Source organism: Nyctereutes procyonoides, unplaced genomic scaffold, assembly GCF_905146905.1.
Source record: "Nyctereutes procyonoides isolate TBG_1078 unplaced genomic scaffold, NYPRO_anot_genome, whole genome shotgun sequence".
NCBI classification, from domain to species: Eukaryota; Metazoa; Chordata; class Mammalia; order Carnivora; family Canidae; genus Nyctereutes; species Nyctereutes procyonoides.
In genome coordinates this window covers 42463944-42486104 of record NW_026575024.1, presented here as the reverse complement: position 1 = coordinate 42486104, position 22161 = coordinate 42463944, and the positions used below count along the sequence as shown (strand labels likewise).

General features: G+C 42.8%; 2 protein-coding genes across 4 annotated transcripts in view; one reads left to right on the top strand and one right to left on the bottom strand.

The window, feature by feature from the left end:
- The window catches only part of DSTN (destrin, actin depolymerizing factor), a 38018-nt gene extending 30625 nt beyond the window's left edge, over nt 1-7393 (bottom strand). Inside the window, exon 1 of one of the 2 annotated variants that reach the window (XM_055304657.1) lies at nt 7271-7393. In XM_055304657.1, coding sequence (XP_055160632.1) covers nt 7271-7351 — 81 coding nt within the window. In that variant the 5' untranslated portion in view covers nt 7352-7393. Of the gene's footprint in view, nt 1-6515; nt 6667-7270 lie in introns of those variants that run through there. The other variant, XM_055304663.1, reaches the window with a different exon arrangement.
- Nucleotides 6948-22161, top strand: part of BFSP1 (beaded filament structural protein 1) — a 68234-nt gene continuing 53020 nt past the window's right edge. The window contains exons 1-2 of one of the 2 annotated variants that reach the window (XM_055304632.1): nt 7034-7072; nt 21668-21746. In XM_055304632.1, the coding sequence (XP_055160607.1) occupies nt 21745-21746 (2 nt within the window). In that variant the 5' untranslated portion in view covers nt 7034-7072; nt 21668-21744. Of the gene's footprint in view, nt 7073-21667; nt 21747-22161 lie in introns of both variants that reach the window. The other variant, XM_055304643.1, reaches the window with a different exon arrangement.

Below are 22161 nucleotides of genomic sequence, written 5' to 3'. Positions count from 1 at the left end.
ACTTTTCAAGTGTAAAATATATATCTAGATACCTATCAAATACTTCTGATGAAAATTGAGCATTTGAATTGAGATGTGCTATAACTGTAAAATATATACTAGATTTCAAATAATTTATATGAAAAAATGTGAAATGTCTAAATTTTATATTGATTAAATGTGGATATGATATATTGGGTTACATAAATTTCACCTTTTTTGGTACTTTTTTAGTGGGGCTATTAGAAGATTTATAAGTACACATGTAACTTGCCTTTTATGTCCTTTTTTTTAACTTGCATTTTATTTCTATTCAATAACAATGGTTTCAAGATTACTTACAACATTTTTGTAAAATTTTTTTAAAATTTGAGGGATCCCTGGATGGGTCGGTGGTTTAGCGCCTGTCTTCGGCCCAGGGCGTGATCCTGGGGTCCTGGGATCGAGTCCCACATCAGGCTCGCTGCATGGAGCCTGCTTCTCCATCTGCCTGTGTCTCTGCCCCTCTCTCTCTCTCTCTCTCTCTCTCTCTCTCTCTCTCTCTCCCTGTCGTAAAATCTTTAAATAAATAAATAAAATTTGAGAGAGAGAGAGAGAGAGAGCGAGCACAAGTGGGAGGGGGCAAAGGAGGGGGAGAGGGAGAGACAGAGAATCTCAAGCAGACTCCACGCTGTGGAGCCCAATGTGGAGCTTGATCCAGAACCCTGAGATCATGACCTGAGCGGAAATCAAGAGTCAGCTGCTTAACTGACTGCACCACTCAGGCACCCACTTACAACATTCTTAAAACAAGGTTTCAATGATTTGAGAAATCCTCAGAGCTCTAGAGCTTCAAAAAAACTGACGTAACAGATTCTTTCCTAGCAAACTGAAGGAGTCTTACCTGTATTTGCCTGCACTTTAGTTTTAGCTCTATCAGTACACAAAAATTCCACCACCATAAAAATGTACCACATGAAACCATTTTACAATAAACGCCAATTTGTTACAGGTGGATGTTTTTTTTTTCTGAAAACATGCTAATACAAGAATACGAGTAGGAAACTCATCTTTATTTTCTGTAATAAGGCAAACAGGAGTAATAACCTATAAAGTAACACAAAAATATGGAAAAGAGTACATAGTCTTTCTTTGATGTAATCCAAAAGAACACAGGACAAATTAATTTCAAATGTAGGGTTCCTGCTATCTTATACACTGAGTTTGTCTTTGAAGTGCTCATCCTATGCCCAGTTACAACAAGAATTCATTGACACTCCTCTCTCATGCTAAAACCAAAATCTCAGCTTTTTCTCTGCCTTTTCATACTTTCAACTACAAATTAAAAGCTGAGTTTTAACATTTTTATTTAAGTCAACTGTTTTTTAAAGATTTACACAAAAAACTGATTCTTCAATTTTAACATACACCAAAGCAAATCAAGGAATAGGGTAAAACACATAAGCATTATGATGCCAACTACCAGAAGAGTTTTTAAAGAGTTAAGAATCACTCTAGACTAAAAACTACTCAACGCCATGGAGGATCTTTATACAGAAGACCCCAAGATGAATTAAGTAACTCGTTTGTCAAAGTATTACTGAAATGTACCAATCTGATGTTTATTTTGCTATACTTCTCCCAAGGTAAAATTTCAAGAAAAATAAACAGCAACACAACAATGCCAAGTGACAACTCACTTCCAACATCAAGACAAGGAGGCAGGGAAAGATAAAAAACTGTGATTAAAATATTTCTGAAGTGTTAAGTGTAAATCTTTTGAGTGTGTCTTTCATGGACTGTAGAGAGGGATATACTACAAGGGAAGGAAGCTCAAATTTGTGAGTAATAATCTTCTACTCCTTTAGTAGGCTTTGTGGTTTTGGTATGTAAATTGCAAGCAATACAATAAAGAGACTATGCCTAGTTACTTGGCATAAAAGCACCTTATATGCGTTAAATCCACAGTTTTTCAAGTTTTGAGACTTTTTTCTAATTTCAATTATGGTGTTCATGGCAAAGAACTTAGTTATTACTGAAATAAAGTTACATTAACATAAAAATGAAAATGTCTGGAGTCTTCCTGGATATTAAGTTAAACCTCAGCTCGATTAAAACCAATTCTACTGATGAAAAATAGTCACAATTATTTGTTTTGTTTCTTTTTTAGTAGACTTTCTTTTTTTAGGGACATTTTAATTTTAAGTTCACACACAAATTGAGTGGAAAGCACTGAGATTTTTCCATATATTCCCCAGTGCTTGTTTGTTTTTAACATCTGGCTGGATGAATTACCCAAGAAAAAGAGATAAGTAGAGGACGTTAATCTCCATGGCCTCTCTCAAAGATGGAACTCTATCCTGGATCATTTCTGCATTCCACCACTACCAGGGCCTGACAATGTCAAGTGGCTAGAATGAAGGGTATTTAACTTCTCTTACTTAGCAGCTTAAGAGGCATGAAAAAAATGGAGGTTCTAGAGAAAGATATCAGCCCTCAGTATGCAGTTCTGACATTGACAATCACATTCTTAAAGATTTTAACACTGGATTTACTTTATGACTCCACAAATAAGCCTAGATGAAGACATGATAAGTACATAATGTCAGGTTCACCAGATGGACATGCATGTAAAAACACAGGCTGCTATAAACATAAAAAGATACTTTAGTACTAATGAAGAGAAATACAAATTAAAAGAGTAAGAAGTTATTTTCACACCCATCAGATTGGCAAAGGTTTTAAGATTCATAATACCAAGTGGTGAAAAGAAATGGAGAAACAGGATGATAAATAGGATGCAAACTTAGAACTACTTAGAGTAAAAAATATAAACACACACCCTCCAATCCAGGGCTTCCACTTTTGGGTCTATACCAAGAACACACTCACTGGGGCAACATAAGTAACATAAAATATGGAAACTGTCAATTGCAAAACTGTTTACATAGACAAAAGAAAGATAAAATGATGAAAAACTGGGGAAATGTTCATCAATAGGGGAATGGATAAACTTACATAGTCACAATATGGAAACTATTTAGCGGTTAATATAAAGAACCATAGCTACAGGTAAAACAAAAAATCATCTCCCTCCCCAAAAAACTCACCAAGTTGCAAAAGGATACCTAAAGCATATAACATTTATACGAAATTTAAGATCACATCAAAACAGTATATATTATTTCGGCTGCAAACATACATAGCTAAAGATCTGGAAATATCAATGAGAACGAAATACTTTAATTTCAGTTGATTATGTTAAAGTTCACCTGAGCCTTGCGCTCCTGGAAATCAGTGATGGTTAAGAAATCCACTTCCATCATTTTGCGTTTTGGGAAACTGGTAAGGAAAAGATCCTGCCCTTGTTTATTGTGATAAGACCTGTGTGGTTCCTCACGACTCCCTGTTTTACTTGCCCCAGGTCCTTGTCTTTTTTTTTTTTTTTTTTTTTTTAGACATTCCTTATTAACTAATGTTCTCCCAATTGCAATAGCCTTAAAAAAGTCATCTCCTTAACTGACCAGTACATTATGTCTTTGACACAGGAATGGTTATCTCTGGGGCAGGAAGAGAATGGGATGCAGAAGATGATGCAGATTTAGCTGTAATGGTAACATAGAAACCTGAAATACAGCAAAAAAAAATTTTCATTTTTCATACAAAAAGACTTGTTATTTCTGCGTACTCTGCTTAACATGCTTCAAAATTAATTTGTAAATTATGTTAAAACTTGATGTGGAGTCAAAAAAGGTCACAAGTCAATCAATCCCTTACAGTCTGTTTTTCATGTTAAATAGGCACATGAACACATGCCCAACCTATTCCACTACATTACTATAAGTAAAGGTATTTTTCCTAATCATAGTGGTAGAATGCATTTGTAATTCATCCTGAGCCAATTAGCTCAGTTTGTTACAGCAGAGTTCTGACTGGGGCAAAGCTGAATTATCATACAGACTTTTACCTATTTCAAGGTCAACATTATACTCCTACTCCCGGAGAGCCAGAGAGTATGCTATAAACGTCATATGCCATTGGTTACAAGAGGCACTAGGCAAGTCTATGTGTAATGTCTTGATCCTTACCCAACAAAAGAACTACTGAGCAGATAAACCTAGGAACTTAATGGTAGACTAGTAAATAATCTTTTTAGGAGGACACCGGCATGTTCAGGGCGCGTGCACACACACACTCCAAAGTTTTGTCTGGAGTGGGTAGATGTGGTTCCTGTGTAGGCAGGCTTTTTTTTTTTTTTTTTTTTTGGCACGGTAAAGTGAGATTCTGAAAACATGAAATCTCATCTGAAAGTGCCCAAAAGTGATCTTTTGAGTTGGTTTCAAATTGCTTTTATTCCCAAGTGCTTCCAGAAAGCTTGGTGAGTACCAGAAGTGATTTTGTTAATGCAGAACAAACCTATCAGCAGCTAAAAAGAATTCCAACCCCCCCCCCCACCCTTCAGAGAAAACTCAAATAGGGGTTGGGGAAGGGCAGAGGGAGAGGAAGAGAATCTTAAGTAAGTTCACGCCCAGCTTTGAGCCCAACCCAGGACTGGATCTCACAACCCTGAGATGATCTGAGCCGAAATCAAGACGTGGATGCTTAAACGACTGGTCAACCCCTAAAATTTAACTGTAACAACAACAACAACCAAAAACTTTAGAAACTTGGAACCTCAGTTTCAAATATAGAGGTAGAGTGCTAAAATCTAGAATAAAAGATAAAAGAACTTTCAATCTTCATAATACCCTCTACTGGCCGACACTGAAAGGAGATGTTCTGTGCTCATAAGGCTAACAAAAGTAACCTTTACAAATGGTCCGTCTGTATTCTGAACTCTATTTGCAAGCATCCAAACAACAGGAGCTTGTAAGGTCTTCTTGACCTGCCTAAGGCCAGTAAGTTTGAGATGTATCTGAAACCCACTTATGTTTGTCTGTTTTTTTAAGATTTTATTTATTTATTCATGAGGCACACAGAGAGAAAGGCAGAGACACAGGCAGAGGGAGAAGCAGGCTCCCTGCAGGGAACCCAACGTGGGACTCAATCCCAGGGGGGGGGGTGGGATGGGGGGATCACGACCTGAGCCGAAGGCAGATGCTCAACCACTGAGCCACCAGGTGCCCCCTAAAACCCACTCATCTTGATTTTAGTTCTCTTCCTCTTGCAAAAACTAGTAAATAAAACAGACCCTTTCTTCATTTCATTTGCGTGCACAGAAATGTGACAGTTAAGCTTGAACTAAAATTTAACTAAAGTTAAAATGCCTGGTCTTGTTTTCAAATAGAAGATAAAGTCTGTAAAAAAAAAAAAAAAGTCAAATCAAAAGAACCTAAAGCAGGCTCCAGCCCACTTCAAAGCAGTTTCATTAGAATGGATGGTCTTAAATTTATGAGACCCTTGGATTAAATCAAAACCCTTAGATCAACTCTTTCAATATAAAGTAGCATATACATGTCTAATCTTACAGAGGTCTAAAAAAGTCTTAAGACGCTGCTCCTCTTTGTAGCTTACAGAATTAAACCAAAGAAGAACAGAAAACTCAACACTATTAAGTTCCTACTACATCTCCTTAGTCAAGAAACTACTGGTTAATCTCTTTTTCTTCCTTGCACTACCTTAAGAAAACCAAAATTGCCATTCAGCGAAAACATTCTGTGTGCCAGTAAACTGGTACCAACTGCTTCCAGGCAGACAGATGCAATAACAGTGTAATATTTCTAGCAAAGTCTGGTAAGCCTTTGCCTGCAAATCATTGACCAAAAATGGTAACAGCGAGTGCAGACTAAAGAAAACGACGAAATGTTCTACTTGATGGTGCGGTTAAGGATACTGTCTTAGACAGACAGTTCAGAGTGGAAAATAAACGAATCAGGCCAAGCGTCCATCCCCTATAGTATAAGAGCATATTCACTTTTTAGGGACTAGGATAATTCAACGCGCTTTCAAAAGGCGGATCCATTCGCTTTTACTAGCATCCCAGCATCAGGCCCACTGCTCGCACCCGAAGTTCTGGCAGAGCCGAACTGTCCACTTTGGTAAAGGGAAAAGTCTGAGCTTACGAGGAGAGGCCGGGCAGGGAAGGGTTAAGGAGCAGCCGCCCGGCGCGACGAGCGCCGCGGCCAGAGACGGCGGACGAAGCGGCCGCGAGGCCACCCGGCTCTTAATGCCGCCGGGGTCGCGCTCGCAGCGATCCGCCCGCCCTCCAGGGCTGCTCGATAAAGGCCTCACGTTCCTGAGGAGATGGGCCGAAGCTCGCACCAGCCCCTGACCGCCCGGCGCCCACCAGGCTGCCGGCGGACTCCGGGGGCGTCACCGCGGGGCGGGGGGGGGGGGCGGCGCGCGGTCGCGGCAGGTCGTCCCCAGGCCCGGGCGGGAGGAGCCGCGGGCGCGATGCTCCCGCCGGCCGCCTCGCAGCGCAGGCGAGCGACGAAGCCCAGACGCCCTCCGGCGCCCGGGGGCTGCAGCCGGGCTCGGTCCCCCGCGCCCCAGCCCCGACCGCAGCGCCCCGCCGCCCCGGCCGCCTCAGCCCGCGTCTCAGGCTCCGTCCCACTCACCATCTTCGCCGCCGCGGTCGGTCGCAGGGACGCGGGAGGGGGCCGGCCGGCGCCGAGTTAGCAGAGCGACCTCCGCACCGCAGAGCCAGCGACAGACGCAGCGAGCAGGCGACGCGCGGCGCGAGCCTGCCGGGGGGCGGGGCGGGGCGCGGCGGGGCGGGGCGCGGCGGGGCGGGGCGGGGCGCGGCGGTGCGGGGCGGGGCGCGCGCCTCGAGCCCCGAGCCCCGAGCCCCGAGCCCCGAGCCCCAACGCGGCTGCGCACGTCACGCGCTCCCTGCCGTTGCCACGCAACCGGCGGCCAGGCCGCGCCGCGCCCGGGGAGCGGGCGGAGGGCTCTGCCTCGTGTTCCGGGGACGGGGGCCCGCGCGCCCCTCTCACCGGCTCAGGCCTGTGCGGTGGGGCCTCCCTCCTCTGCTCGGGACGTGGCGGCAGAGATAGGGACGGCACCTGCCGGCGAGGACCGGGCGCCCTCCTCCCCCCGCCGGGGGGGGCGGAGTCGCGTTGCGCCCCGCCCACTGCGCTGCCGCTGCCCCAACGTGGAAGTAGCCACCTGGCAGGTGTGCGCCGCGCCGGGGGCGGGGCCTGGGAGGACGGGGAGGAGGGGGATGGAGGGCGCGAGGGAGCGGGGTGGAGGAAGGGGGAGGCCGAGGGGGGCCGAGGGGGGCCGCTTCCCCGGGGCGGGAGACCGAGGGAGGACCCGGGGAGCCCAGGCGCGGGCCGCAGCGCCGGGAGCACGTCCCGCATTTTTTACCTACTTTGGTGCGATTCCCGCCATCCTCCCCTGATTGGCCCAGCCCGGCACGGCGGGCCCTCGCGTGAGGGAAAGATCTGCACATTTTTCCTTCTTCCCCAGGCGACTGTGGCCATTCAGAGTACTCTGTGAGTCACCGCTAATTTCAGGTCTGGAAAAAACAAGGAGTGATTTATTTATCTTTGGGAACAGCCCGGGAAGGAGGCGCGGCGGTCCGCAGGGGTGTGGCTGGGAAGCGGGGGCGTTTTCCTGGGACGACGGCGCCAGCCCCGCCGCTCCGTTTTGGGGGCTTTTAATTTAGGGTTGAATTTTTTGTTTAATAGACGGTTCCATCAGAAGCACAGTTTTGAGAGGGCCAAAAGGAATCCCAGTGTTTTTCCTGAGGCCGTTGTTGTGGGCAGCGAAGGGAACAAAGAATTTACAACTGGCATGATTACTTAGTTTAAGTTTGACTTAATTGAGGCTACCGAGAACATCACGGCCTCTACCAAAATTATTTTATTTCTCCAAATGTGAGGCTTTGGGACAAGACGGTTTTTTGTGTGCGTGTTTTTATCTTTTTTTTTTTTTTTTCTGGGCACTATATGAAATCTAGACTATTGTGTGGCTTTTGTTCTGCCCATTCAACATAGAAACTTAGTTCTCATTACCCTCCTCCTTTTTTTCTTTTTTAATTCTTTTCAAGAAAGGAAGTAAGTTTGTGGCAATTCTAAGCCTTTACCACCTGCTATGAGATTTTTGCAGACTAGAGCAGTGCTCTCAAGCTCTCAAGATTGAAAAAGAGCTTGGTAAAGATTTGGGTGTCCCGGCCCCAGAGTTTCTGACAGTATATCTGAGTTAAGACGCCATGATTTGCATTTCTAATAATTTCCAGATAATGCTAATATAATAAAGCTGTTGGGCATCGCACTTTGAGAAGAAAGAACCCATCTGTATCCACCTGCAGCTGGAACTTTTTGTTTCTCTCCGAGGGACTCAGTGGCCCCTCCACTTCTAAAGTCCTCAAAGATTTCCTTTCTAGCACGAAGTTGGAGCCTGCTTATTAAAGGATAAAAATCTGCCCGCTTTCACCTCTCCCCTGCATTTCATCCTTCATCCTACCACCATGGTATATCCTGATAGAAGAATCTGATCTTGTCACTTTTCCTGCTTAAAATTTTCTAACGCTTCCTAATAAGCAGGCCATTCTGGCCCTTCTGCCTCTGGCCTCAGACCTCTGCTGCTCCGTCTCCCACATCTCCCAAAGTGCTCAATCTTCTTTCAGACTAAACTTCTCATTCCAGAACCCTTATTACTCTTTCTAGCTCCCATAATTACGGACCTGTTAGTGTTTCAGCCAGGAACGTTCCTATTACCCCTCCATTCTGAAGACCTCTCACCACTTCTCAAGGGATCATTAGTGGTTTCGTCTATAATCCTACAGTTCATTGCTTCTCAAATCCTGATGAGCACCCAGATCACCTGAGGATCTTGTTAAAATGCAAATTCAGGGGCTTTAGAGGCTTGGTCTGGTCCTCAACCCATACTTTGAGTAGTGAGGTCTTAGGATTTTCCCTAATGTTAATGTAGCTCTGTAATTGTTTATATAACAGTTGCCACCACAGCCAGTTTAGACTGAGAGTTCTTCAAGGACAGGGGCTGTTTAGGATGTACCTTAAATGGATTTTCATAGTCCCTGATGTATAATAGGTGTTTAATACATGTTCAGTAAGTGAACCAATATCTAAAATGTTTTACAATATAGAAAGCAAACTTCTATATCACTTCACTGTAACCTACAATGAGCCTCCATTTTTAAGAGGCCAATATACTTTAACCTCTGCCTTTACACATAACTTTTCTAGATCTTTCTATCCTTCCTCATGCCACAGAGGGAAAGTTTTTACCAAAAGGTCTCCTAAATATGAGATGGATCTATTCCATGTCAAAGTTAGAACATTTAAAAAAAAAAAAAAAACAAAGTTAGAATATTTTTCACATTTGGTATGAACATATAGGCACTTTCATTTAAAACCAATAATATGAGGGGTGCCTGGGTGGCTCAGTCAGTTGGGTGACCAACCCTTGGTTTCAGCTCAGGTCCTGATCTCAGAGTCATGAGATGGAATCCTACAATCGGCTCTGCACTCAGCAGGGTATCTGGTTGAGATTCTCGTGCTCTCTCTCGTGCTCTCTCTTCCAAAGAAATCTTTTTAAAAAGAAGGAAAAAACCAACAATATGAGTGGCAAGGAAGAGTCAATCATATTAATGAGGAGTTTGAAGAGAGATGTATGTTAATAACCTGGAAAAAAACACACCCCGCTCCCCAGCCCCAAGAGGACATGACCCTGTCAGTAAACAGTATAGGAAAACTATTTGTAATTTCTCACCTGCCTTCCTGTAAATTCACCTGTTCCCTCTCCCCTTGAGCACCCTTACGGTCTAATCTCATAGTCCCAGTTCAGTCCTCTGAGGAGTCACTAATTGTGTACTCCTCTATAGGTAGTATTGTTTTTCTCCTCTTCTTTCAGAATTTTAAAAAAATCCTTGATTTTCTGTAAATCTGCAAATGATATACCTGGGTGCTGTGTTTTGTTTCGTGTTGTGTTCATCCTGCTTGGTGTGCCCTTGACTTTTCTTGGTCTGTGGTTTGGTTTGATGTATGACAATAATAATGTGGTGAAAGTCTCCTTTCTCTCTTCTAGTAATCCCATTTTGTGTATCTTATAGCTTTTGTAGTGGTCCTACATTCCTTGGATATTCTGTTCTGGGGTTGGTTTGTTTGTTTGTTTCAGTCTTTGTTGTCTTTGCTTTTTGGTTCTGAGGATTCTGTGGATGTATCTTCCAGCTCAGAAATTCTTTTCTCCTCCGTGCCCTGTCTACTAATAAGCCCATCAAAGGCATTCTTGATTTCTGTGGGTCTTGTTTGTTTTGTCTTTTGGTATGCTTTCCAGTTTTTTCTTGGTAGCTGGACATCATGCACTGGATGAAAGGAACAGCAGTAAGTAGTCCTTTAGTGATGTGGTGAAGTGGAGAAGGGGGAGGCATTCTACAGTGCTATGATTTGGTCTCATTTTTACTGAGCCTCTGCCCCTGGACTGTGAACTTCACAAGTGTTTCTTAGAAACAGCCCCCACTCCCCCCCATCCTCTTCACACCAAACCCTGCCCTTCAGTGGGACAGGATAGTTAGAGTGGGCTCCAGGTGAGTGTCTTTTTTCCCCAATCACTTAGGTTTTGGTAACTAGTTTCTCCTCTGGGCGGACCTTGTTAGTACACTGGGCTCTGTGTATTCAAAATGGTTCCTTCCTCCTCCCCTCCCCATTCTGGAATTCTGAAAGCAAGAGGGGGTTTTTATTTGACATTTACTGTGGGAAGCTGGTCAGGCTTCAGGAGGTGAAACAGACGTGTGGCATGGGGTGGGGGGTGGGGGCGGCCCTATGACTGACTCTCCCCAGCTTCCTAACTCCAGACTTGTCCACATTGAGCCTCCAGCAATTTGTCACTTACAATTCAACTTTTCCTACCAGGCCTGGTGGTTTCTACTTGTGAGTCTCTGCTCTGGTAAGCCACAATTCCCTGTATTGGCCTGTCTTGTCAACAGTTTGGGGCACAGCAGTTCGCCTCTCTTACGCATCCAAGAAGAGTTTTCTGTTCAGCTTTTTACTTGTTAGGAGAAAGTGGCAGCTTCTAAGCTCTTTACATGCAGGATGGGTAAACCTGAAGTCTACCCCTTTCCTTTTATTTTATTTTATTTTTTTCAAAGATTTTGTTTATTTTTATTCATGACAGACACAGAGAGGCAGAGACACAGGCAGAGGAAGAAGCCGGCTCCCTGCGGGGAGCCCCATGCAGGACTCAATCCCAGGACCCCAGGATCACTGCCCAAGCCAAAGGCAAATGCTCAACCACTGAGCCACCCAGGTCACCCTACCCCTTTCCTTTCAAAGAAACTTCCCAGAAGTGCCAGCCAGGGCTTCCACTTTTATCTCATTGACCCAAATGTAGTATGTGGCTGCAAGGGAGACTGGGAAATGTGGTCTGTTCTCTGAGCCACAATGTGCTCAGCTTAGAAATTATGGAGTTCCTCTACCAGGGAAGCAGGGGAAAGTGGGTATAGAGAGATAACCAGCAGCGACTGCCCGTGGGTAGATATTATTTACTCCCATTCTACAGATGAGGCAAGGTGAAGAAATGTTCCTTAGGAACGCAGAGGAGTAAGTGATCTGATCCCAAGCCCAGGACCTTTACTACCAGACCGCCAGACACATCAGTCATACATGATGCTGAACAAAAGAACTGAGGTACCTCTTGTTGCTTCCTTAACACCACAGAGGGGGTTTATATAAAACAAAGTAAATGGAAGCTGTCAAAAATACATTCTGGACATTCCTTTATCGTAGCTGGGTCCTCTTGGAATGGCTACCCCAAGGGCCTAGACCTCTATTTTAGGAAAGGGCTAAATATATTTAAGTACATTCATGAGAATGAAGCAGTACCACATGGTAACACTATTGATTTTTCTATTAGTCTTCATGGTAAAGTAAAAGTCATATACTGCTATTTTATAACATTAAAAATTGAATAATCAATACATGTTTTTAGTTACTAGTGTACTACTTGAATTAGACCATAAGAAAATGGAGCAGAAAGAAGCACAACACTCCTGACCAGTGATTATTTACCACTCTTGGGCCATATGTGCCCTTTGAGGTTCCAGTGAAAAGTATAGACCCTTTCTCTAGAAAAGTCGGTGTTTGCTCCTCCTCACAAAGCATGGCGTACGTTTTCAGGGAGTTTGTGGACTGTCCTGAAGCCCATCCATTAAACTGCATGTTTCAGGAAAAGTTTGAGAAAAACTCTAAAAAGGAAACTCAAGGTAGGGATGAATGAACAGTCCTGCAGTTCCTCCCCCACAATCTATATGCCAAGATTGGTTTGCTGCTACACTGGTTCTCAGTGCAGCATGAAACCTTCCAGACCTTACAATCTAGACCATTTATAAAAACACAGATGGCTTTCACAATGCATGTAGGACTGCAGCTTGTTTTTATTCACTCATTCAGCACTGTATCTTGGGGATCTATCCATATCGTCTTCCCATTTTTCAGAAGTAATGGTGTACTCTCTTCGGTTCTGATCAGGTTCCTACACTCTTGGAAAAAGGAGCCACAAAAAAATCAGAGAGGGGCAAATAAAGGAATCCAGTATTTGATTTAAGGGTAGACTAAATGACTTCAAACTTTCCAGAATGTAAAGAAGTACAAGGATTGAATGTGATCACAAGTTAAAATCAGGAGTAGGAATGAAGTGACTAGAAATTCTGCAGCAAATTATAAAAATAAGAGGGTTTCTCTTAAAAGCTGGAAAGCTTGAAGTCATTTAGCTTATCCCATAACTACTGGAGGACTAGAAAACCTCATTACCAGTGGAGTGCCCACCGCCAAGCCTACTGAGTAATGTCCAGGCAGCTCTGAGGGGGTGTGTAAAGATGGTGCCAATACACAAATGGGTTGTCCATGCTCAGAGCTTTCCTTCACCCCTTTCTCACCTCCGCTGCCTCTGGGGACTAAATAGTTATACTGTGGAAGGGAGAGGGTACTCAGAAGTCATCTGGAAGGGCACAGCCTCCTGGTTGAGGTTGGGAGGGGGTGCCCAGGGGGCAACTTTAGAAGTTTCCCAGCTTGGTACATCTCCACCTGTCTTCGCCCCCCCCCCCCAGACCCTCCAGGACTGGCGCCCATTCTCAATTCCTGCCCCAGGTATTCTGTACAAACCCAGCCCAACGAAAACCCTAAGTTCATAGGTAAAGCTCATAGAGGAGGAATCTCAGCATTATGAAAGAAAGGCAACAAGCTGAACAATTTCAAGCAGAAGAAGGACGAGAAATCAAAATGTGAATAGTAAATATTCTCAAGGAAAACACTGGGAGTCCAAAAGCAAAAATGAGCTGTCATGGAAAAGTTGCAAACATTAAGAATATAAAATATTCTTGAACTAAAAGATTCAGTGGATGGGCTGGACAATAGATTGGATATATGTAAATAACAAGGATGTGAGAAGATGTCAAGTAGTTCACTGTCTCAATGTATCAAGAAAGGGTAAAGATGATGCAAAGAGGGGCACCTGAGTGGCTCAGTGGTTGAGCATCTGTCTTTGGCTCAGAGTGTGATCCCAGGGTCCTAGGATCAAGTCCCACACTGGGCTCCCTTCAAGGAGCCTTCTCTCTCTGCCTATGTCTCTGCCTCTCTCTCTCTCTCTCTCTCTCTCTCTCTCTCTCTCTCTCTCTCAATGTGTCTCATGAATAAATAAACCTTTAAAAAAAGATGAAAAGACTTTCAGAGAGAAGGTTACAGGAAAGGGCCAGTATCTAACTGTACAAAGTATCTAGATGATGAAATCAGCAAACCAAGGGAAGAAGATACTTGAAAACTAGTTCTGCTGCATTTTTTTAAAATTTAAATTGTAGTTAACATACAGTGCAATGTTGGTTTCTGGAGTTCTGCTGCATTTTTAAAGTTAGTGAATCCATCATTTCCACATTCATGTTAGGCCTACAACCTGTCAGCTCTTCAGAGCATAAGGCAAACAAGGCTCCTGTGCAGTCCTGGAGCTTAAATCCTAGGCAAATACATAACTAAGCAAAAAAGTACTTTATTGACCATAAAACTGGGTGATATGACCGAGGGTAATTGGGAACAGGAAGGACACACTTAAATCAGTGCTCAGAGAAGTCTCATCGAAAGAGGCAGAATTGAAGCTGAGGCTTAAATGCCGAGAAGGACCAACTAACCGTGTGATAATAGGAGTGGGGAGCATCCCAAGCAGATGGGATGAGGTCACTAAAAACAGAAGAAAGACAGTGTGACTGGAGCCTGGAGAGCCCGGATGGGTGGACACAAACAAGACTGAAAGTATAACTAATAATCAAATGACGTAGGACCATGTAGATCATGGTAAAGAGGTCAGGGTAGATGAATGAAAAAAATGAATTTATAGCCCCTGTATAAAGTAATGTATTTATAATAATGTTATTTTCAGTTATATTAGGCTAAACCTAAGAAATGAATGATATTCAGCTATCTTTGACCTACAAAATCAGGATATTCTTTTTTTTCTTTGAGTAGGCTCCACACCCAACATGGGGTTTGAACTCATGGCTCTGAGATTAAGAGTTGAATGCTCTAACCAACTGAGCCAACCAGGTTCCCCCAAAGTAGGACATTCTTATGATTCAATCTAATATACTCTAACCAGTAGGAATCCAACCAGCCTGGCCTTTTAAAAAGATGTTTGCATCATCCTATCATCTACTATCACCACTGGAGTTTCTCCCCACAATTTCTCGTGTTGAAAAAGAAAAAAAAGTTTATGTTTGGGAGGCAAAGCAAGTGTTTTGTTTACATGGGAGGCCACTCTGAAAAGTTTTCAGTTAGATTTGACAGGTGTTTACTGGGTCCTACTGTGTGCCAGCCATGGCCACATTAGCTACCAGGAATACAAAGATAAATAAGTCATGGGCCCTGCCACAGGAGATCATGAGTGAAAACAGATCAATGCCAAGATAAACTTGGCCCAGGTCCCCGTGGGAATTCTCAGGATCCTACTAATGGGGGGAGATCATACCAGGGAGGTGTTACCAGATCTTAGTGAGGCATCTGGAAAGGAAGGAAGTGAACATTTGTTACTACCGACATGATTTCTCACTTAGGTTGATGAATATGAGCATGAAGAGATGGCTAGGGGGCCAATTCAGAGACTGATGACTGGAGAAGGAAAACACCTAATGTTTCTACCAACGACTGCATGGACCAAGATACTGAGAGAGATGTAGGTGCAGGAGTTTTGTTGTTGCTTTGTTTTGTTTTTTTGCTTTGGGGCGTGTTATGGCTTGCTTTCCAGTCTTGCCTTCTGGGAGTGGGAAGAAGGATGTCAAAGGGTTCTTCAGCCAAAAAATCCCAGCTTTACCCAGTGAAGAAACTTGGAGCATATTCAAGAGCAGCTCCATTGGAAACAGCCGAGGGACAATGGCCATCGTGTGAAACTGAAGTGCCTGTTAGTATAACTGGTTTTGCTTTTATCACTAAGACTCCAGTATTTCTATCACTAGTCTTCCAAGAAGGTATTTGATAGCACTGGCACAAGTTCTGCGCTTGACTGCTGTCCGACCTCTTAGGAGGTACGCCTCTCTGGACCTCCTTGTCCTCACCTGCAAAGTGAAGGTGTTGATGAGGTTAACCCCTTTGATCCTAAAATGTAATGCCTGCACTATACAGAAGAGTTATTGAGTATCTAGTACCATATTTGCAATTAGTAGAATATCCTAGTAACATTAAGCAGACCTCTGAATTCTGATTTATAAACTCTTGACACAGGGCCTGTTTTTACAGCAAAATCAGGAAGTTGCTGTAATTGTCCAGCTGGTGTTCTCTCAGCTGGTCCACATCTGGGGAAAAGAGGCTGATCAGCATAGAGGGAGTAAGCAGCACTAGTGTAACACATTTTTACATATAAATGAGGGCCACACATCACATCTTGCAATCTTTTTTTTTTTTTTTTTCCATTTGGTCAGTAAATTTAGGACCCCTCACAAGATTTTCCACACTAGAGGTGGAAGGAATTACTTGCTCATTTATATTCTTCCTCCCACGGAAACCGTTTCCTCCCACCCCTTGAGCCAGTGAGTCATTTCCACCCTTTAAACCTCTATAGCTTCCTTTCCAGCCCTGGCCTGGCCCTCTGGACAGGGGTCCAGGCTGTTGGGCAGGAACGTTCTTCAGGCAGCAGGCAACACACCTGGAATGGCTTTGGAATATCAGGAGGATCCTCCACTCAGGAGAAAATATCTATGTGGTATGATAAATGCCGGGCACTGGATTCCAAATTCAGGGTTTTTCCTTTTATTTAAAAAACACTAGGAAAGAAACACCCATAGAAGGTACTGCCGGTTGCAGGTTTATTTTATGACTCATGGAAATTTCTAAAATGATAAATATTGGGTCAGCAGTAGCCTCACACAAGAAACACTCCACTAGACCAGAGTCTATGGTTACAAGAAACAAGAAGAGTGTGTTCAACAAATAAACTGTGACTCCATGTCCAAGCTTTCAGAGGAAAAAAGAGCAGAAAGTATTTTCTGCATTCCATGAGGTGGCTTGGCAGGCCATGATTTCATTTGTTTTTCTTGAGGACAGAAACTTTCCTGAGATGGTTGCAGTATCTTCCTGGCCAGGAAACCATTTCATATGCCTTTGGTTTTCTACTTTATTTAGTCCAGGATTCTTTTAGATAATATAATGAAAATACTTCAGCAACCATAAAAAATAATGGGGGTGAAGTTGGAAATATTTTCCCCTCAGAAATGGGGAAAAAAAAGAAAATAAATATTTTCCTTCCTGAGTAGAAGTTCCTCTATCTCGGTGTGGAGACGAAACGAGGCATTCCACAAAGATGTGAAAAACCCAGACTATCAACTTGTTTCAGGGAATATTTAGAAATTATGAGCCTTTAGTATGGTTCGGCTCCTCCTGAGTAGTTTTTATTTCTCACAAACAAAGTCAGCATTGCCTTAACTTCCCATCAGCTGATTTTTATCTCCTAAAGAAAATATAAATATTTGGGCAGCCCAGGTGGCTCAGTGGTTTAGCGCTGCCTTCGGCCCAGGGTGTGATCCTGGAGTCCCGGGATCGAGTCCCGCGTCGGGCTCCCTGCATGGAGCCTGCTTCTCCCTCTGCCTGTGTCTCTGCCTCTCTCTCTCCCTGTGTCTCTCATGAATAAATAAATAAAAATCTTTTTTAAAAATGTAAATATTCATATCCGATGAAAAGGCTAGAGTCAGAACTTACCAAACCTAGTAATGAGCGCCATGAATCTGTCTTTCTGCGAGCAGGTTCATCCTGTGTAACTGTTGTAGGCTTGTTAACAGAGCAGCATTATTTGTAGTTTCTTTAGAATTGGCTATCCCAAAACATACACACACACGCTTTACAGGCTGGAGTCATGATAAATAACAGGGTGAGGTAGATTCATAAAGAAAGGGGAAAAAGACTCAGTCCATAATTCTATGCTTCAAATAAAGTAGCCAAAGAGACTGTTGGTGTTCTGGTAAATCTGCCAGTTGATGCCAATGACTCTCCTACAACCAATTACAGGCATTCATACTTCCCTTGGGGAAGAGGAGGCCGCATTGGGATAGATGTGGACACCTAGAACCAAGACTCTAGAACATGTTGCAGAGGACGTTGGGAGGGCAGAGAAGTAGTTAAAGGCCATTCCATAATCTCTTGTAGAAACTCCACCAACGAGGTAGGAGAGAAACAAGGTGGCTGCCATGATCTGGAACACGAGTGCGATGAGAAGGTTGTGCAACAAGACACTGCATCTAACTGCCCTTTGCCCCAGCTGCTGGGAAACTTATCTCAAGTTTCTCCAGAGAGAGAAACTGTGGGAGCCAGATTAATCAGGGAGATGCGCCATGCGGCCTGGTGTCAATACTGAAGAAACAGGACTTCCCCTTTGGAAGGCCTGGCCCTATGTGTTCTTCCTCCCTTTGCTTCTCTGCTCATCTTATATTAATAGGCCTTGCAACCTGATGGGGAGGGAGCTCTCCCCACCCGAGGGGCCAAGGCAGGAGTGTCTCTGCAGGTAGCCAAGGTGATGCTGGCAGCCACAGATGCAGCAGTGGTGGGGATGGCTCATCTTGCTGCCTGCCAAGGGAGAGGGAGCCCCCTGGGCCCTGAGCCATGACACAGATGGGCCCTGGGTCATTCTGCTGGTTGAGCCAAAGAGCAGTAAAAATAATTACAGAATGGAAATTGCTTTGTTGCATTTTTTCCCTGGTTATTAAGAAAATTGCAAGTTTGTTAGGAAACAAAAAAACAACTCTGGAAATATATGAGAAAGAAAATAAGTGTTTGTTGCCCCCATCATCTTTTTGCCTAATAATTAAAAAGAATTTAAATGAATTTTAATTATATAAATTGTCTAAGAATGTCTTCTCCTGATTAAAAAAAAAACAAAAAAACTTCACCTTGACCCCCCTGCAATTCTTTGCACCTCACCAAAATTAAACCCTATTATTGGTTTGGATTGTGTCCTTGCCGTTTGTTCTGTACCTATAACTCCATGCCATACACTTGCACATATGCACACACATGATTGATGGATTAGTAAAGACTGTTTCATATTTCTGTAATTTTCAAAAAATGTTAACAGTATATTTCATTATCAACTTGCTTCCTTGTGTTTGGAAAGCAACCAAATGGTTTGCTCCAACACGTCTCTCAATTCAGTGCAGAACTGATGTCACCTCTTCAGTGAGGCCTCCCCTGACTACCCTGTCTAAGATTACTCCACACTCCTAAGCTTCTAGGTCCCTTCTCTGCTTTCTGTCTCTCCATAGTGCTCATCACCATCTAACATACCATATTTTCACTTGTTTACTTTCTATTATTTATTTTCTATTATCTTATTTACTTTGTATTCCCCACCCCCCACCATTTGAATGTAAATTCCACAAGAACAGGGATTGTAATCTATCTTTTCATTTCTGTATTCCAAGTGCCTAGAAGAGTGTTGGCACATAGTAAATTGTGAAATTTAATATTTGTTGAATAAGTAAATGAGTAGGATTCCAAAGAGTTGGTGCAAAGACATGGCAGGTGTCGGCGCTGCACTTATAGCAGTGGCCATCTTTGAACATGAGGATCAAAGCCATATGCTGAGGACAGCAGAGTGAAGAGGGGTCTACCATACCAGTTCTGAATTGCTTACCTCTAGACTCCCTGTTCTAAGACAAAAAGCAGACCTTATTTGGTTAAAATATTGTTGGGTGCCTGCTATTGTTAGGTGTGTGCAGTCCTAGGTGAATGGTCCAGTCAATGGTCCAGAAAAGTTGAGAATATTCCAAGGGTGAAAGGACAGGGCTTGGGACAGAACCCGCAGGAACCCTAGTAATTCAAAGATGGAAGCTGAAGAGGATCCTTACAAGAGGCTTCCAAGAAATGGAAAATCCAGAGGCAGGTAGAAACATGGATCCAAGAAAGGGTCCTTCAAGAAGGAGGATGTAGTCAGCAGACTCAAATATTAGCAGTCCTGAGAGAGGAGATGGGACATTGAACTAAGAACTTGAAGTTGAGAAAGCATCTTTCTGAGGACTCTATTTTCTCTGTGAAGTATCAGGCATGACCATCCTTGGTGGTTCATTTTATGTGTTAAGTTGGTTGGGCTTTGGTGCCTGATTGCATGGTCCAATGCTAGTCAAGACCTTGTTGTGAGGGTGTTTTGTCGATGTGATTGACATATTAGTAGACACGGAATAAGTATGTCAGATTACCTTCCATGATGTGAATGAGCCTCATCTATTCAATTGAAGGCCCGAAGAGCTAAATCTGTAACAATAGAAATCGTCCCTGAATTTCCAGCCTGCTAATAACCTGCCTTACAGATTCCAAACTCAAGATTGCCACCTCACCTCTTACCTGAATTGCCAGTCCCCGCCATTGCATAAGCCAATTCCTTAAAAAACACCACCACCCCCGAGATATATGTGTGTGTGTTCTGAGGTGTATCTTGATGTGTATTTTGATATGTTGCCATATTTTGAAAACTAGTGAAGTTGGACATCTTTTCATTTTTTTTGACCATGTGCCTTCTGTAAACTTGAATATGTCATACCAAACTCTAATTGTTTGCTTTAGAAACTTGGGCCATTTACATATGGTTCTTTTTCATTTGAAAATACGACAAATGATCAGACTCTGAAACAGATAAAATTCTCAGCTGATCTTGCCTTTTCTTTGCTTTTCTACTGGATGTTTGCCTTTTTGTTATTGATTTGTAATTTTCTTTACATAGTGCTCTGTCTTTCATCTAATATGGAAACTGTCCTATTTTTTTTTATTAGCTTTTAACATTGGGGTTACTATTGTTGTTTTTGTGACACAAAATAGTTTATTAATTTATTTTTAAAATAGTTTATATTTTAGATGGGCAAACTTTCCAGTCTTTTCCTTTGAGGCAGTTATTTATTTTTAGAAACATTGGCCAAATATACAGACTCTTCTCCTTTTCACATGAAAAAGACACAAATTATGTAACAGATACATTTTTAAATGTAGGGATGGAGTTTATGGTGTTAATTATCATTTCAGTATTTGAGCCTCTGGATGTGTAAGAAAGTCTTAATATATTATTTTTCCTTAAAACTCAAATGGTTTCATTTACTGAAGAAGCCTGTCATTGTGGCTGCTAAAAGTTTGGTGATTCTTGGAAAAAGAGAGAATTTTTCTTTTCCATGAGGGTTTGGGTATTGCACAGCACTGCAAAAATTGTTGGATACCTCCCTAGTTTTAGGTAATGAATATTAGGGGAGAGGTAAGTCTTTCAAAACAGAATTAGGGTTGAAACTCCATATATTATTCTCAACATCATGTTGGTGGGAACTGACACACAAATATTTTAAAGCTACATAATTTATTTCTTGTCTCAATACCTCCATGACAACCAACATAGAATGAACACAGTTTTTTTGTTTTGTTTTGTTGTATTATAGTCACAAGTTGACCCCATTAAAATAAATATATAGAGGAACTTCAGTTCATTCAATGATCTAAAAACAGTGATGGTGGGCCTCTAGCTCCCCTCCTATGCCCCTTATGCTCCCCAATGTGAGAAGGCTGCTTACTCTGAACTACCTGCCATTTTCTGATTTTCTGTCCCAGGTCCTAGAGTGTTAATGCCCCTGGGAGCAGGTCTCAACCAAAGATGGACGGGAAGCTCATGGATAAACACCCCTTGGGTGGGATAATTCTGTAGGGTGTCCTGTTCTGTCTCCTAGAGTCCCCTGATGCAGTAACCTCCAGTCGGGCACAGAGGCAATTGTGATGACACCCCTATGATTGGCCTCTTCCCCCCCCCCCCCCCCCGCCTCACTTCTCTCATTCACCTACTGGTGTGAGAGGATCCTCTCCTAGATATACCACTTGTGTTTAGGGGCTGCATTTGGGAATTCCAGACCAAGACAAATGCTTAAAGCCTGCCAGCCTACATGCAAAAAATAATGTCTAATATTTATTAAGCACTTAATGCATGCTGCCCACCATTCTAAACATATCATTTAGCCCTCATGACATCTTTTGGGAACTATTATCACCCCCCATTTATAGATGGGACATGTGAGGCTTAGAAAAATTAAGTAGCTAATGGGTCACAAAGGATTTAAATCTAGAGTATGGAACGCAAGTGTCCAGTATTTTAATCCATGCATCCTATGACACAGTATATCAGCTTACCTCAGAAAACTTCATGGTACATATTTAATAGGCTTTGGGAGGGCATTTTGCTGATAGTTGAGCTGATCAATATTTTTGCAGTCTCCAGCAATAATACTGTTGCCTGACTTGGATTGTCTGCACTCTCCTAGCTGAAATCCAAGTCACTGCAAGAAGCTTCTATTTTGTTTCTAACCACGTCAAGAAGTTTTCTCCTGGCTCTTCTAACATGTGAGTCTGCTTTTGCAGCTAACTACTGTTCCTGGTGTTTTTGTCAAAACTAGCTGCCCAGCTTACAATTTATTGTATGATAAAGGTCAGTATTTATGCCCTAATAGCCAGTTGAGTGGATCCAGGATTTTAGCTGGTTTTGATGCTGTGCAAGGAATGTTTCTTAGTGGTTTGAAAGACAACGTTTCATGGGCTCTGGATGACCCTTATTTGAACTGAAATATTCTTCCAGTCCCTGGCCTTATCAAGTTTTTTCTTTGTTACCTGGCAAAATATTATGCTCTTCTTCTGGTCCCACGGCTGGTCTTCAAAAAGAATAAAACAAATATTTTGTGGTTCCTAGAAAATGTTATAAAATTGTTTCCCAAGTTAGGTCATTCCAGTTGCAAAATTCTTGTTTTGGTAGAAAAGTTGG